This window comes from Anolis sagrei, chromosome 12 (assembly GCF_037176765.1).
Source record: "Anolis sagrei isolate rAnoSag1 chromosome 12, rAnoSag1.mat, whole genome shotgun sequence".
NCBI lineage: Eukaryota > Metazoa > Chordata > Lepidosauria > Squamata > Dactyloidae > Anolis > Anolis sagrei.
The window spans coordinates 1,240,458-1,257,802 of record NC_090032.1 but is presented as its reverse complement, the minus strand read 5'-3'; the positions used below and the strand labels follow the sequence as shown (position 1 = coordinate 1,257,802).

Genomic DNA, 17,345 nt, shown 5'->3' with positions numbered 1-17,345 from the left:
TGTCTATCGGGACTTGAAGGTAGGCATCTCTTAGCTCCATCACTCATCTATCTATCTACCTATCTATCTATCTATCTATCTATCTATCTATCTATCTAATCTATCTATCTGTTGGGCTTCTCTTAGGTCCATCACTCTATTATCTGTCTATCTGTCTATCTATCTATCTATCTATCTATCTATCTATCTATCTATCTATCTATTAGGACCTGAAGCTAGGCCTCTCTAAGGTCCATCATGCTATCTACCTATCGATCTTTCTATCTATTGGGACCTGAAGGTAGTCCTCTCTTAGGTCCATCACTCTCCTGTCTTATCTCTTGGTACCTGAAAGTAGGCCTCTCTTGGGTCTATAGAAGCCACCCACCTTGGGGAAATAGAAGGCGGCAATGACGCGCCGGAGCCGGAAAGCGTAGACCTGAACAAAGCAGAGCACCATCAGTGCGCCCAGCGGAACGGCACAGGTCAGGTATTGCTGCCGGGTCATTTTTCGGGTTTCGGGGAGACACTCTGCGTGGGTCAGAAAAGGAGATAAACGGGGTCCCCGTTACCTCATTCACTCAGAAGGAAGGAAAGGAAGAAGAAAAGATCAAACTTTGGATTAAACTAATATGGGTCCGCTTCACCCCGTGACTTTGGGTCAAGACATGCACTTGTCTGTAGGCTGCTTGACCATATCAAGTAGTAGCTTTGTGGATGTCCTCAATTGGAAGAGTCCAACTGGGACATTACTATTACTACTACTACTACTACTACTACTACTACTACTACTACTACTATCGGGGCAAAAAAAGGTCTGCAAATCAGTGCTGGGCCATAATTCCACCTCCTGTCATCTCACCTGTGGTCCAGGTGACCCCCACCTGTGGCCCAGGTGGCCCCACCACCTGTGGCCCAGGTGACCTCACCTATGGCACAGGTGACCTCACCTATGGCACAGTTGACCTCACCTATGGCACAGGTAACCTCAGCTGTGGCACAGGTGCCCCCCACCTGTAGCACAGGTGATCTCACCTGTTGTACAGGTGACCTCACCTGTGGCACAGTTGACCTCACCTATGGCACAGTTGACCTCACCTATGGCACTGGTGACCTCACCTATGGCACAGGTAACCTCACCTATGGCACAGGTGACCTCACCTATGGCACAGTTGACCTCACCTATGGCACTGGTGACCTCACCTATGGCACTGGTGACCTCACCTATGGCACAGTTGACCTCACCTATGGCACTGGTGACCTCACCTATGGCACTGGTGACCTCACCTATGGCACAGGTGACCTCACCTATGGCACAGTTGACCTCACCTATGGCACTGGTGACCTCACCTGACCAACGTACCCAGGTTGTTGGCCTCCATCACCGTCTCGGAGGAAGTGTTCAGTGCCCCGATAGTGCTCCGGAGGAGTCGCGCCATTATGCCTTTCCCACCGACGATGACCTCCAAGTGGTGGCTGCCTATGGATACATAATAATAATAATAATAATAATAATAATAATAATAATAATAAATATTTAATAATAAATGTAATAAAATGTAATAATCATAAGAATTTAATAATAAATGTAATAATAAATATAATAACAAACATATAACTACAATAATAAATATATAATAATAATGTAAAAATATATACAGTAACTAAAATAATAATAAATATATAATCATAAATATTTTATATTATATATCTTTATATTATTATTATTATTATAGCCTGATTTTATTAGTTATTATATTTTTATTATTGTTATTGTATATTGTTTTTATATCCTGCTTTCTATTATTATTATTATTATTATTATTATTATTATTATTATTATTTTATCCTGGCTTTATATTAATATTATTATAGTATATCCTGATATTATTATTATTATTATTATTATTATTATAGCCTGACTTTGTATTATTGTTATTATATTGTTATTATTATTATATATTGTTATTATATCCTGCTTTTCTATTATTATTATTATTATATCCTGACTTTATATTAATATTATTATATTATATCCTGATATTATTGTTATTATTATTATTATAGCCTGACTTTGTATTATTGTTATTATATTGTTATTATTGTTATTATATATTGTTATTATATCCTGCTTTCTATTATTATTATTATTACTATTATTATTATTATTATATCCTGACTTTATATTAATATTATTATATTATATCCTGATATTATTATTATTATTATTATTATTATTATTATTATTATAGCCTGACTTTGTATTATTGTTATTATATTGTTATTATTGTTATTATATATTGTTATTATATACTGCTTTCTATTATTATTATTACTATTATTATTATTATTTTATCCTGACTTTATATTAATATTATTATATTATATCCTGTTATTATTATTATTATTATTATTATTATTATATCCTGACTTTATATTAATATTATTATATTATATCCTGATATTATTATTATTATTATTATTATTATTATTATAGCCTGACTTTGTATTATTGTTATTATATTGTTATTATTGTTATATATTGTTATTATATCCTGCTTTCTATTATTATTATTATTATTATTATTATTATTATTGCTACTATTATTGTTGTTATTATTTTATTATTATTATATCCTGACTTTATATTAATATTATTATATTATATCCTGATATTATTATTATTATTATTATTATTATTATTATAGCCTGACTTTGTATTATTGTTATTATATTGTTATTATTGTTATATATTGTTATTATATCCTGCTTTCTATTATTATTATTATTATTATTATTATTATTGCTACTATTATTGTTGTTATTATTTTATTATTATTATATCCTGACTTTATATTAATATTATTATATTATATCCTGATATTATTATTATTATTATTATTATTATTATAGCCTGACTTTGTATTATTGTTATTATATTTTTATTATTGTTATTGTATCTCCTGCTTTCTATTATTATTATTATTATTATTATTATTATTATAGCCTGACTTTGTATTATTGTTATTATATTTTATTATTGTTATTATATATTGTTATTATATCCTGCTTTCTATTATTATTATTATTATTATTATTATTATTATTATTATATCCTGGCTTTATATTAATATTATTATATTATATCCTGATATTATTATTATTATTATTATAGCCTGACTTTGTATTATTGTTATTATATTTTATTATTGTTATTGTATATTGTTTTTACATCCTGCTTTCTATTATTATTATTATTATTATTATTATTATTGTTATAGCCTGACTTTGTATTATTGTTATTATATTGTTATTATTGTTATTATATATTGTTATTATATCCTGTTTTCTATTAATATTATTATTATTATTATTATTATTATTATTATTATTATTATTATTATATCCTGGCTTTATATTAATATTATTATATTATATCCTGATATTATTATTATTATTATTATTATTATTACTGCTACTATTATTATTGTTATTATTTTATTATTATTTACATTTCCTAAGCAAGGCTTTGCATTCTGCCAGGAAACAAATTTCGTATCCAACCCAATGGAGACAGTAGGGACAAAGAGAGGAAGGACCCCTCCTGTTGTGTTGAAAGGGAAAGGGAAGGGTGGGATGTGTAGTTTTCCGGGGGACGTACTGCGGAAGGAGTACTCCACGAAGGAGTGGTGCCGGATGGTGCTGAAAATGGTGTAGAGCAGGTAGTCCAGGGAGCAGGTGATCATCAGGAAGAGCAAGGCCGGCATGCAGCCCAGCAATTCGCCCATCTGGGGAAAGAATTACCATTAATTAGCATTAATTAATAAACAAACAATTAATTAATTAATGGCAGGGACATTTAAGGTGTTTGCCAAAGAGATGGGATTCTTTCTAGACTGTAGAATGTACAAATGATCCTCTCGTTCTTCTCCTCCTCCTCATTGTTCTTCTCCTTCTCTTCCTTCTTCTCATTCTTCTCCTCCTATTCTTCCTTCTCATTTTTCTCCTTCTAATTCTTCTTACCCCTTCTCTTCTTCCTTCTCCTCTTCTTCTTGTTTTCTTCACCTCACTCTTCTCCTCCTTCTCATTATTCTTCTCTTTCTTCTCCTTCTCCTCATTCTCCTCCGCCGTTTCTTTATTCTTCTCATTCTTCTCTTCCATCCCCTTCTTCTCCTAATTATTCTCTTTCTCACCCTTCTAATTCTTCTTTCTTTCTCCTCCTTCTCTTTCTTCTTCTCTTTCTTCAGCTTTCACTCTTCTCATTACTGTCCTCTTCTTTCTCCTTCTCTTTTTCACCTTCTCACTCTCCTCCTCCTTTTTATTCATCTCCTCCTCCTTATTTCCATCCTTCCCTTTCTCATTTTCCTTCTTCTTCTCATTCTTCTCTTCCTTATTATTCTCCTTCTCATTCCCTTTCTCATTCTTCCCTTCCTTCTCCTCCTCCTCCTCCTTCTCCTTCTCACCTTTATATTTCTCCTCCTCCTTCTTTTCCTTCTTCTCTTCCTTCTTCTCCACCTCCTTCTTCTCCTTCTCACCCTTAACTTTCTTCCTTCTCCTCCTCTCCCTTCTCTCTTTTCTTCTTTCTCATCCTCCTCCTTCTCCTTCTGACCCTTATCTTTCTCCTCCTCCTTCTTTTCCTACTTTTCTTCCTTCTTCTCCACCTCCTTCTTCTCCTTCTCACCTTTTCTCCTCCTCCTTCTTTTCCTTCTTCTCTTCCTTCTTCTCCACCTCCTTCTTCTCCTTCTCACCCTTATCTTTCTCCTCCTCCTCCTTCTTCTCTTCCTTCTTCTCCTTCTCACCCTTATCTTTCTCCTCCTCCTTCTTTTCCTTCTTCTCTTCCTTCCACCTCCTTCTTCTCCTTCTCACCCTTATCTTTCTCTTCCTTCTTCTCCTTCTTCTCGCTCTTCTTCTCTTCATTCTTCTCTCCCGCTTCTCCTCCTTCTTCCCTCCTTCTTTCATGGCCTTGCCCCAAAAGGGGTCTCAAAGCGCATCAAACCCCTGGTGCGGACCACTCACCACGGTCTTGGTTTCTGCCGACTGGAAAGAGAGATGGAGCGGATCCACGACACTGCTTTGCTCAGCTCGGCGCAAAGGCAGCAAAGTGCGCTTGTTCTGGAACACAACACACAAAAACAAAGAATGGGAAAAGCCAAAGAGAGGATTGGGCCTTTCCCTCGGGACTACAACTCCCACCCTTCTCAGCCTGATGGGAGTCGCAACCCGGCGGGAAATACCTGCTTGCGACGGCGAGCGTCAATCAGCCGGAAATATCTGGAGATGTAGATGTTGTCAAAGCGGATGTCCTGGTTGTAGCTGTTCGTGTAGGAAAAGGCCCTGGAAATGAGGGGAAACAAAGCAGGTTTCATAGAGGCCTTCCTTTTCCGCTTCCCTTTTGTCTTCCTCTTCCTTTTCCGCTTCCCTTTCCTTTTCCCCTTCCTTTTTGACTTCCTCTTCTTTTGTCTTCCTTTTCCCTTTCCTCCTCCTCTCTCCCTTCCTCTCCCCTCTTCCCCTTTGTCTTCCCTTTCCTCTTTCCATTCCCCTTTCCTTTTCCACTTCCTCTTCCCATTCTCCTTCCCCTCCCTCTTCCTTTTCCCCTTCCCCTTCATCCCTTTCCTCTTCCCCTTCTTTTTTCTTTTTCCTCTCTCCCTTCATCTCTCCCTTCCCTTTCCTCTTCCTCTTCCCCTTCCCCTTCCTCTTGCCTTTCCTTTTCCACTTCCTCTTCGCATTCTCCTTCCCCTTCCTCTTCCTTTTCCCCTTCCCTTTCATCCCTTTCCTCTTCCCCTGTCTTCTTTTTCCCTTCTCCCTTCCTCTCTCCCTTCCCCTTCCCCTTCCTTTTTTCCTTCCCCTTCATCCCTTTCCTCTTCCCCTTCCTTTGTCTTCTTTTTCCCTTTTTCCCTTTCCCCTTCCTCTCTCCCTTCCCTTTCTTCTTCCTCATCCACTTCCTCTTTGCCTTTCCTTTTCCACTTCCTTTTCCCATTCTTCTTCCTTTTCCTCTTCCTTTCCTTTCATCCCTTTCCTCTTCCCCTGTCTTCTTTTTCCCTTCTCCCTTCCTCTCTCCCTTCCCTTTCCTCTTTCTCTTCACCTTTCCTTTTCCACTTCCTCTTCCCATTCCCTTTCCTCTTCCTTTTTCCCTTTCCCTTCATCCCTTTCATCTTCCCCTTCTTTTGTCTTCTTTTTACCTTTCCCCTTCCTCTCTCCCTTCCCTTCCCTTTCCTCTTTGCCTTTCCTTTTCCTTTTCCACTTCCTCTTCCCATCCCTTTCCTTTCCTCAAGGGTGCTTTTGCCTATCCCTTCCCTCTGAAATACAGCCTGGTCGTTGATGGTCACCCATCCCGGTACCGACCAGGGCTGACCCTGCTTAGCGGTGCCTTTTGGGGGTCTTCATGGAAAGGGGTCCTGGCCCTGAGATCCAGCCCTGGTGGCCCCGTTTCCGACTCACGAGGCGAAGATGATGATGAAGGTGGCGGAGAGCAGGACGCGGAAGATGGACATGGCGGAGGCCAGGCGCTTGCTGTGCTCAGCCAGCTCCTCATTCACGTCGTCCGCCAGGTGCTTGTGGGCCGTCAGGTTGGCCCCCATCAGCATGGACTGCTCTTCTTCCTGGAAAGGGGAGGGGAGGGGAAGGGAAAAGTGGAAGAGGAAGAGGAAGAAGAAGGGAAGAGACAGGAAGAGGAAGGGGAAAGGAAAAAGGAACGGAAAAGGAAGAGGAAGGGGGGAAGAAAAGGTAAGGGAGAGAGGAGGAGGAAGGGGAAGAGGAATGAGAAGGGGAAGAGGAAGGGAAAGAGAAAAGGGAAGGGGGAAGAGGAAAGAGAAAAGGAAGGGAAGAGGAAGGGGAAAAGAAAAAGAGACAAAGAGGAATGAGACGGGGAAGGGGAAGAGAAAAGGAAAGGGGGAAGAGAAAAGAGAAAAGAAAGGAAAGAGGAAGGGTAAAAGGAAAAGGAAAAGGAAAAAGAGGGGAAGAGGAAGGGGAGGAAAAGAGGAAGGGGAACAGGAAGGGGAAGAGGAAAGGGAAGAGAAAGGAGGAGTAGAGGAAGGAAAGGAAGGGGGAAAGGAAAGGTAAGGGAGAGAGGAGGAGGAAGGGGAAGAGGAATGAGAAGGGGAAGAGGAAGGGAAAAAGAAAAAGGGAAGGAGAAGAGGAAAGAGGAAAGAAAGGGAAGAGGAAGGGGGAAAGGAAAAGGAAAAAGAGGGGAAGAGGAAGGGGAGGAAAGGAGGAAGGGGAAAAGAAATGAGAAAGGGAAGGAGAAGAGGAAAGGGAAGGAGGAGTAGAGGAAGGAAAGGAAGGGGAAGAGAAAAGGGGAAGAGAAGGGGATGAGAGGGGAAGAGGGAAGAGGAAGAGGAAGAAAAAAGGGAAGAGGAGAGGAAAGAGAAGAGGGAAGTGGGAGGGGGAAACAGAAGGGGATGGAGAAGGAGAAGGACATAATGTGCGTATTGTATTATTGTCTTAAATGTATTCATCTTCTCTATGACGGCGTGCATAAGCAGCCAGGATAGGTTGTCAAATGCTTTCTCTACCTCTAAAAAACCCCAAAGTGACCCGCTCTTCATGATGCCGCTTAGGTGGGGCTGTCCTAGAGAACCAATCGAATAAACAAATACAACAAGCAGATAAAGCAATTGTTTACGGCCAACGTCCGCACCTTGTAGACCAAAGTGGCCGTGAAGTCCTGGTTCAGGTTGTCCACGGAGCCGTTGACCCGGTCGTAGGTCTGGCCAAAGTTTCCTTCCACGGGGATCTTGTCCCGGCACCAAGTGTACATGACTGGGGAGGGAGAAGAAGACCCAATCAAATATCAAATATCATGCGTACAATGACCGCCAAGCGAGGTGTGTCTGAAATAGTAATAATAATAATAATAATAATAATAATAATAATAAATAATAATAATAAATAATAATAATAATAATAATAATCCAGTTGATGTCTGTCGTAGTTTTGGGAGGAAACTCACCGCGGGCGAAATGGCAGAGGATGCTGAACTTCATGGGGATGCAGAGCAAGTGGCTGACCAAGGGGACAACAATGGTGCGGAGGCAGTCGCGGTACTTGGACGAGAACCAGGCTTGGCAGCGGACAATGGACTTGTCAATGATGTCTAGGAGGAAAGCTTGCACTTAGGTCTGGACTTCACAGAGTGGCTTTCAATGACTCTAGGGTCTTGCTGGAGATCCTGAATTGGGCAGGATGGACTAGATGACGTCTTGGAGACCGTTCTATGATGCTAGGGTCTTACTAGAGATCCTGAATTGGCCAGAATGGACTAGATCACCTCTGGGAGAAACTTCTAAGACTCTTGGGTCTTACTAGAGATCCTGAATTGGACAGAATGGACTAGGTGGCCTCTGGAAGACCCTTCTATGACTCTTGGGTCTTAGAAGAGATCACAGAAGAGATCATAGAGATCTACTTCCTGAGTAGAATGGACTAGATGGCCTCTGGGAGACCCTTCTATGACTCTTGGATCTTAGAAGAGATCATAGAAGAGATCATAGAGATCTACTTCCTGAGTAGAATGGACTAGATGACCTCTGGGAGACCCTTCTATGACTCTAGGGTCTTACTAGAGATCCTGCATTGAGTAGAATGGACTAGATGGCCTCTGGAAGACTCTTGGGTCTTACTAGAGATCCGGAATTGGGCAGGATGGACTAGATGGCTTCTTGGAGACCCTTCTATGACTCTTGGGTCTTACTAGAGATCCTGAATTGGGCAAGAATGGATTAGGTGGCCTCTGGGAGACCCTTCTGTGACTCTAGGGTCTTACTAGAGATCCTGCATTGAGTAGTATGGACTAGATGGCCTCTGGGAGACCCTTCTATGACTCTTGGGTCTTACTACAGATCCTGAATTGGGTAGGATGGACTAGATGGTCTCTGGGAGACCCTTCTATGACTCTTTGGTCTTACTAGAGATCCTGAATTGGGCAGGATGGACTAGATGGCCTCTGGGAGACCCTTCTATGACTCTCGGGTCTTAGACGAGATCCTTCACTGAGTAGAATGGACTAGATGGCCTCTGGGAGACCTTTCTATGACCCTCAGGTCTTAGTAGAGATCCTGAATTGGGCAGGATGGACTAGATGGCCTCTGGGAGACCCTTCTATGACTCTTGGGCCTTACTAGAGATCCTGCATTGAGTAGAATGGACTAGATGGCCTCTGGGAGACCCTTCTATGACCCAAGGTCTTAGAAGAGATCCTGCATTGAGTAGAATAGACTAGATGGCCTCTGGGAGACCCTTCTATGACCCAAGGTCTTAGAAGAGATCCTGCATTGAGTAGAATGGACTAGATGGCCTCTGGGAGACCCTTCTATGACCCAAGGTCTTAGAAGAGATCCTGCATTGAGTAGAATAGACTAGATGGCCTCTGGGAGACCCTTCTATGACTCTTGGGTCTTACTAGAGATCCTGAATTGGGTAAGATGGACTTATGACCTCTGGGAGACCCTTCTGTGACTCTTGGGTCTTACTATAGAACCTGAATTGAGCAGAATGGACTAGATGGCCTCTGGGAGACCCTCCTATGACACTAGGGTCTTATTAGAGATCCTGAATTGGGAAGGATGGACTAGATGACCTCTTGGAGACCCTGAATTGGGCAGGATGGACTAGATGGCCTCTTGGAGACTCTTCTATGACTCTCGGGTGTTAGAAGAGATCTTGCATTGAGTAGAATGGACTAGATGGCCTCTTGGAGACACTTCTATGACTCCATGAGGCCATGATGGACTTGGGCATGATGGACTAGATGACCTCTTGGAGACTCTTCTATGACTCTCGGGTCTTAGAGGAGATCCTTCACTGAGTAGAATGGAGTAGATGGCCTCTGGGAGACCCTTCTATGACTCTAGGTTCGTGCTAGAGATACTGACTTGGGCATGATGGACTAGATGGCCTCTGGGAGACCCTTCTATGACTCTCGGGTCTTAGTGGAGATCCTTCACTTAGTAGAATGGACGAGATGGCCTCTGGGAGATCCTTCTATGACTCTTGGGTCTTACTACAGATTCTGAATTGGGCAGAATGGACTAGATAGCCACTGGGAGACCCTCCTATGACTCGAGGGTCTTACTAGAGATCCTGAATTGGGCAGAATGGACTAGATGGCCTCTGGGAGACCCTTCTATGACTCTAGGGTCTTAGTGGAGATCCTGAATTGGGCAGTGGACTAGATGACCTCTGGGAGACCCTTCTATGACTCTAGGGGCTTAGAAGAGATCATGCATTGAGTAGAATGGACTAGATGGCCTCTGGGAGACCCTTCTATGACTCTTGGGTCTTACTAGAGATCCTGAATTGGGTAAGATGGACTTATGACCTCTGGGAGACCCTTCTGTGACTCTTGGGTCTTACTAGAGATCCTGAATTGGGCAGAATGGACTAGATGGCCTCTGGGAGACCCTCCTATGACTCGAGGGTCTTACTAGAGATCCTGAATTGGGCAGAATGGACCAGATGGCCTCTGGGAGACTCTTCTATGACTCTCGGGTCTTAGTGGAGATCCTTCACTGAGTAGAATGGACTATATGGCCTCTGGGAGACCCTTCTATGACTCTAGGGTCTTAGAAGAGATCCTGCATTGAGTAGAATGGACTAGATGGCCTCTGGGAGACCCTTCTATGACTCTAGGTTCGCACTAGAGATCCTGAATTGGGCAGGATGGACTAGATGACCTCTTGGAGACCCTGAATTGGGCAGGATGGACTAGATGACCTCTTGGAGACTCTTCTATGACTCTCGGGTCTTAGAGGAGATCCTTCACTGAGTAGAATGGACTAGATGGCTTCTGGTAGACCCTTCTATGACTCTTGGGTCTTACTAGAGATCCTGAATTGGGCAGGATGGACTAGATGACCTCTTGGAGACCCTGAATTGGACAGGATGGACTAGATGACCTCTTGGACTCTTCTATGACTCTCGGGTCTTAGAGGAGATCCTTCACTGAGTAGAATGGACTAGATGGCCTCTGGGAGACCCTTCTATGACATCTTGGGTCTTACTAGAGATCCTGAATTGGGCAGAGTGGACTAGATGGCCTCTGAGGGACCCCTTTTTGCTCACTCACGGGAGCAGCGCTTCTCTGTCTTGGCCTCGTAGGCCTCTTGCGTGGAGGGCTTGCCCTTCCGTCCTGGTCTCTGCAAGGAGCGGTCATCATACCCGGCATTGCTGGCCACTTGGTCGTTCATCTTGGAGAAGGACTTGGAGACCTCCTGGGTTTCGGTCCGAAGAGTCTTCCCACTCCTCTGGGGAAGGAAAGTCAAGGGTCACCAGGGCAAGGAGACAAGAGGGGGTCCTTGGACCTTCTCTCCACCAAGGCCCACTACCCTTCCTTCCTTCCTTCCTTCCTTCTCCTCTCTCTTTCTTCCTTATTTCCTCCTTCTTTCCTTTCTTCTCCCTTCCGTCTCCTCCATCCCTTCCTCCCTCCCTCCTTCCTCTCTCTCTTCCTCTTCCTTCTCCTCCATCCTTTCCTCCTTCCTTCTCTCCCTCCTTCTTTCCTTCCTGTTTCCTTCCTTCTTCTTCTCTCTTTCTCTTCCTTCTCTTTCCTTCCTACCTTCTTCTTCCCTTCCTCCATCTCCTTCCTTCCTTCCTTCATTGGTCTTTCTCTTCTTCCCTCCTTCTTCACCTTCCTTCTTTCCTCCTTTTTTCCTTCCTCTCTCTCCCTTCCTTATTTTCTTCTGCTCTCTTCCTCCTCCTTCCTTCCCCTTCCTTCTTCCTTGCTTCCTTCTTCTTCCACCCTCTTTTCTTCCTCTCTCTCCCCTCCTTATGTCATTCTTCTCTGTTTCTTTTCTTTCCTTCTCCTTCCCTCCTCCCTTTTCCTTCTCCTTCCTTCTGTCCCTTCCTTCCTCTCTCTTGCTCTTTCTCCCTCTCCTTCTTCCCTTCCTTCCTTTCTCTTTCTTTCTCCCTCCCTCCTTCTCCTTCCTTCCTTCCTTCCTTCCTTTCTTCCTTCCTTCCTCCCTCCCTCCCTCCCTCTCTCATTCTCATTCTTTCTCCCTCTCTCCTTCTCCTTCTTTCTCTCTTCCTTCCTTCCTTCCTTCCTTCCTTCCTTCCTTCCTTCCTTCCTTCCTTCCCTCCCTCCTTCCTCTCTCTTTCTCTTTCTCCCTCTCCTTCTTCCCTTCCTTCCTTTCTCTTTCTTTCTCCCTCCCTCCTTCTCCTTCCTTCCTTCCTTCCTTCCTTCCTTCCTTCCTTCCTCCCTCTCTCATTCTCATTCTTTCTCCCTCCCTCCTTCTCCTTCTCCTTCTCTCTCTCCTTCTTCCTTCCTTCCTTCCTTCCCTCCCTCCTTCCTCTCTCTTTCTCTTTCTCCCTCTCCTTCTTCCCTTCTTTCCTTTCTCTCTCTTTCTCCCTCCCTCCTTCTCCTTCCTTCCTTCCTTCCTTCCTTCCTTCCTTCCTTCCTTCCTGCTTTCCTTCCTTCCTCTCTCATTCTTTCTCTCCCCCTGCTTCTTCTCTTTCTCCCTCTCCTTCTTCCGTCCGTCCTTCCTTCCTTCCTTCCTTCCTTCCTTCCTTCCTTCCTCTCTCTTTCTCTTTCTCCCTCCCTCCTTCTCCTTCCTTCCTTCCTTCCTTCCTTCCTTCCTTCCTTCCTTCCTTCCTGCTTTCCTTCCTTCCTCTCTCATTCTTTCTCTCCCCCTCCTTCTCCTTCTCTTTCTCCCTCTCCTTCTTTCCTTCCTTCCTTTCTCTCTCTTTCTCCCTCCCTCCTTCTCCTTCCTTCCTTCCTTCCTCCCTCCCCCTCTCATTCTCATTCTTTCTCCTTCCCCCCTTCTCCTTCCTCCCTCCCTCCCTCCCTCCCTCCCTCCCTCCCTCTCTCATTCTCATTCTTTCTCCCTCCCTCCTTCTCCTTCTCTTTCTCCCTCTCCTTCTTCCTTCATTCCTTCCTTCCTTTCTTCCTCTTTCTCCCTCCCTCCTTCTCCTTCTTTCCTTCCTCTCTCATTCTCTTTCTCCTTCCCTCCTTCTCCTTCTCCTTCCTTCCTTCCTTCCTTCCTTCTTTCCTTCCTCCCTCACTCACCACCATGTCCTTCAGGATCTTGCGCAAGGGCGCAGTGGAGACCTTCCAGGAGCGCTTGGCGTTGGCGATCTGCAGCTCCACCGTGCAGCTGATGGAGCGCACCACTTCGTTCAGGTTGTGCCGGATGTTGGCCACAGGTCCTGGAAACAAGGAAGTACCCATAGATAGATATACAACTTCCTGGAGTTGGAAGAGGGCCATCCAGTCCAGCCCTCTTCTGCCATGGACACAATTCAATCCCTCCCAACAGATGACCATCCAGCCACTGCTTCAAGGCCTCTGGAGTAGGAAGGAGACTCCACCAGACTCCCAAGCAGTCTCAACTGGACTTGTTGGAAGTACCCACTCCCCTTGGCGTGTTACCGATGTAGATAGCCATGAAGACGTAGGTGAGGACGTAGATGCGCCCTTCCTTGCCGATGAACTTGGGGACCACCAGGAGGGAGGCGCAGCGGAAGTGTGGGGAGGTGGCCCACCCAAAGGCGGCCACACCTGCCAACGGAGACAACGGAGGGGTCGTGATGTGGAAATGGTTTGGCAGAATGGCAGAGGAAGGGAATCTTTACAAGGGTGCTCACTCACCTGCCATGGTGCTCATCAGGTCAATCTTGTTCTCCTCGGTGATGGACATGGGGAAAATCAGGAGGTAGGACAGGCCTAGGAGGCAAGGTGGAGACCCATAATACTAATAATAGTAATGCTCCATAACTCAACCCAAAGGTTCCATAACCCAACCATAATCCAGTAATGTACTACAAAACCCAACCATAGCTCAACCCAAAGGCTTCATAATACAATAATAATAATAATGCTCCATAACCCAACCATAACTCAACCCAAAGGCTCCATGACCCAACCATGACCCAGTCATGTGCTCCATAACCCAACCATAACTCAAGTAAATGCTCCATGATCCAACCATAGCTCAACCCAAAGGCTCCATATTACAATGAATGATAATAATGATCCATAACTCAACCATAATCCAACCCAAAGGCTCCATGACCCAACCATGACCCAATCATGTGCCCCATAACCCAACCATAACTCAAGTAAATGCTCCATAACTCAAACCATAGCTCACCCCAAAGGCTCCATGACCCAACCATGACCCAGTCATGTGCTCCATAACCCAACCATAACTCAAGTAAATGCTCCATGATCCAACCATAGCTCAACCCAAAGGCTCCATGACCCAACCATGACCCAATCATGTGCCCCATAACCCAACCATAACTCAAGTAAATGCTCCATGATCCAACCATAGCTCAACCCAAAGGCTCCATGACCCAACCATGACCCAGTCATGTGCTCCATAACCCAACCATAACTCAAGTAAATGCTCCATGATCCAACCATAGCTCAACCCAAAGGCTCCATATTACAATGAATGATAATAATGCTCCATAACGCAACCATAACCCAACCCAAAGGCTCCATGACCCAACCATAACCCAGTCATATGCTCCATAACCCAACCATAGCTCAACCCAAAGGCTCCATGACCCAACCATGACCCAGTCATGTGCTCCATAACCCAACCATAACTCAAGTAAATGCTCAATGATCCAACCATAGCTCAACCCAAAGGCTCCATATTACAATGAATGATAATAATGATCCATAACTCAACCATAATCCAACCCAAAGGCTCCATGACCCAACCATGACCCAATCATGTGCCCCATAACCCAACCATAACTCAAGTAAATGCTCCATAACTCAAACCATAGCTCACCCCAAAGGCTCCATGACCCAACCATGACCCAGTCATGTGCTCCATAACCCAACCATAACTCAAGTAAATGCTCCATGATCCAACCATAGCTCAACCCAAAGGCTCCATGACCCAACCATGACCCAATCATGTGCCCCATAACCCAACCATAACTCAAGTAAATGCTCCATGATCCAACCATAGCTCAACCCAAAGGCTCCATGACCCAACCATGACCCAGTCATGTGCTCCATAACCCAACCATAACTCAAGTAAATGCTCCATGATCCAACCATAGCTCAACCCAAAGGCTCCATATTACAATGAATGATAATAATGCTCCATAACGCAACCATAACCCAACCCAAAGGCTCCATGACCCAACCATAACCCAGTCATATGCTCCATAACCCAACCATAGCTCAACCCAAAGGCTCCATGACCCAACCATGACCCAGTCATGTGCTCCATAACCCAACCATAACTCAAGTAAATGCTCAATGATCCAACCATAGCTCAACCCAAAGGTTCCATATTACAATGAATGATAATAATGCTCTATAACTCAACCATAACCCAACCCAAAGGCTTCATGACCCAACCATAACTCAATCATATGCTCCATAACCCAACCATAGCTCAACCCAAAGGCTCCATGACGCAACCATAACACAATCATATGCTTCATAACCTAACCATAACTCAACCCAAAGGCTCCATGACCCAACCATGACCCAGTCATGTGCTCCATAACCCAACCATAACTCAAGTAAATGCTCCATGATCCAACCATAGCTCAACCCAAAGGCTCCATATTACAATGAATGATAATAATGCTCCATAACTCAACCATAACCCAACCCAAAGGCTCCATGATGCAACCACAACCACATTGCAACCACATTGATTGATGATATATATTATTTTCATTGGTGATGAATACATTGACATATATATATATATATATATATATATAGACCAATGATATATGCCATTTCCATTGGTAACGAATATATATATATATATATATATATATATATATATACCAATGATATGTGTCATTTCCATTGGTAATTAATATATTGATATATCTATATTGACCAATGATATATATAATTTCCATTGGATATATATATATATATATACCAATGATATATGTCATTTCCATTGGTAATGAATATATTGATATATCTATATTGACCAATGTTATATATCATTTCCATTGGTAATGAATATATTGACATATATCTATATTGACCCATGATACATTGGTAATGAATATATTGATATATATATATATTGAGCAATGATATATGTCATTTCCATTGGTAACGAATATATTGATATATATATTGAGCAATGATATATGTCATTTCCATTGGTAATAAATATATTGATATATCTATATTGACCTATGTGATATTTCATTTCCATTGGTAATAGATATATTGATATATATATATATATATATATATATATTATTTATTTATTTATTACTGCGCTTGTATACCGCTGTTTCTCAGCCTACATTGGCGACTCAACGCGGTTTACAACACGACAATAATCAACAATATTCAATATAAAAAGCATAAAAACACATACATAATATACAATATATATATGACCCATGATATATTGGTAATGAATATATATATATATATATATATATATATATATATATATATACACACACATACACCAATGATATATGTCATTTCCATCAGTAATGAATATACTGATATATATATATATATATTGGCCAATGATATACATCATTTCCATTGGTAACTACTATATATGTTACTATCTTTTATGGGGGGGGGGGGTCATGTTCGACTTCACTGATAGATAGTGTACTTGGCACTTATATCCCAACTATCTCTACTGTGTTTCCCAAACAGCCAAGTGCGGATTTTTCCTCAGCCTTGGGTTCGCTGCTGTAATCTGGCTTACAACACACCCCTTATGTCAAGCCTCACCCATATTATAGCAAGGCTATAATATATATATTCCAATGATATATATCATTTCCATTGGTGACGAGTATATATATATATATATATATATATATATATATATAGACCAATAATGTATATCATTTCCATTGGTAATGTATATATATATAGATTGACCAATGATACATATCATTTCCATTGGTGACGAAGACCTGGGAAGGAAGTGTTGCAATAGGAGCCATGAGATGCTGCTGCCTGTTGAAAAGCCTATTGATCTGCATCAATTCCACAGTGTAGACGCACCCAAGGCCTATGTTCTGTGCAAAAAGGCAGTGCTGACCTATGGCAAACAGGCACCCAATGCTGGCTCCTAGGAAAAACTTGGTGGCCCGGAATTCGTCCGCTTGGCTCCAGAGGTAAGTCACGCAGAAGCCCGGCAAGATGGCCCCGAGCGCATGCTTCAGGCCTGCAAAGAGAAGGTGGAATATTGTATATTTGGGGTGCAGAAGTGCCACTTCCTCGGACTACAACTCCCAGGCTCCAGAGGACTCACAGGAGTTGGGCAGCTTGGGCTTCTTGATCTCTTTCTTCACCGGCTCGTAGGTCCCATTGGAAAGGTCTTGGCCCATCGTCCCCGGGACACAGGGCTACCGAACGAGCATGGGGATGGGAAGGCTAAGAGGAAGGAAGGAAGGAAGGA

At 43.0% G+C, this 17,345-nt stretch overlaps 1 protein-coding gene across 1 annotated transcript in view; it reads right to left on the bottom strand.

Annotated features, from left to right (window-relative positions):
• The window catches only part of DCST1 (DC-STAMP domain containing 1), a 21,756-nt gene extending 4,451 nt beyond the window's left edge, over nucleotides 1–17,305 (bottom strand). Inside the window, exons 1-14 of the mRNA XM_060758592.2 lie at nucleotides 17,199–17,305; nucleotides 16,986–17,111; nucleotides 13,556–13,630; nucleotides 13,337–13,465; nucleotides 12,974–13,113; nucleotides 11,042–11,219; nucleotides 7,928–8,071; nucleotides 7,616–7,737; nucleotides 6,418–6,578; nucleotides 5,214–5,313; nucleotides 4,996–5,091; nucleotides 3,641–3,767; nucleotides 1,343–1,459; nucleotides 368–510 (exon numbers count right to left, since the gene is read on the bottom strand). Coding sequence (XP_060614575.2) covers nucleotides 368–510; nucleotides 1,343–1,459; nucleotides 3,641–3,767; nucleotides 4,996–5,091; nucleotides 5,214–5,313; nucleotides 6,418–6,578; nucleotides 7,616–7,737; nucleotides 7,928–8,071; nucleotides 11,042–11,219; nucleotides 12,974–13,113; nucleotides 13,337–13,465; nucleotides 13,556–13,630; nucleotides 16,986–17,111; nucleotides 17,199–17,274 — 1,734 coding nt within the window. The 5' untranslated portion in view covers nucleotides 17,275–17,305. The remainder of the gene's footprint in view (nucleotides 1–367; nucleotides 511–1,342; nucleotides 1,460–3,640; nucleotides 3,768–4,995; nucleotides 5,092–5,213; nucleotides 5,314–6,417; nucleotides 6,579–7,615; nucleotides 7,738–7,927; nucleotides 8,072–11,041; nucleotides 11,220–12,973; nucleotides 13,114–13,336; nucleotides 13,466–13,555; nucleotides 13,631–16,985; nucleotides 17,112–17,198) is intronic.
• Between the last annotated feature and the right edge of the window lie 40 nt (nucleotides 17,306–17,345).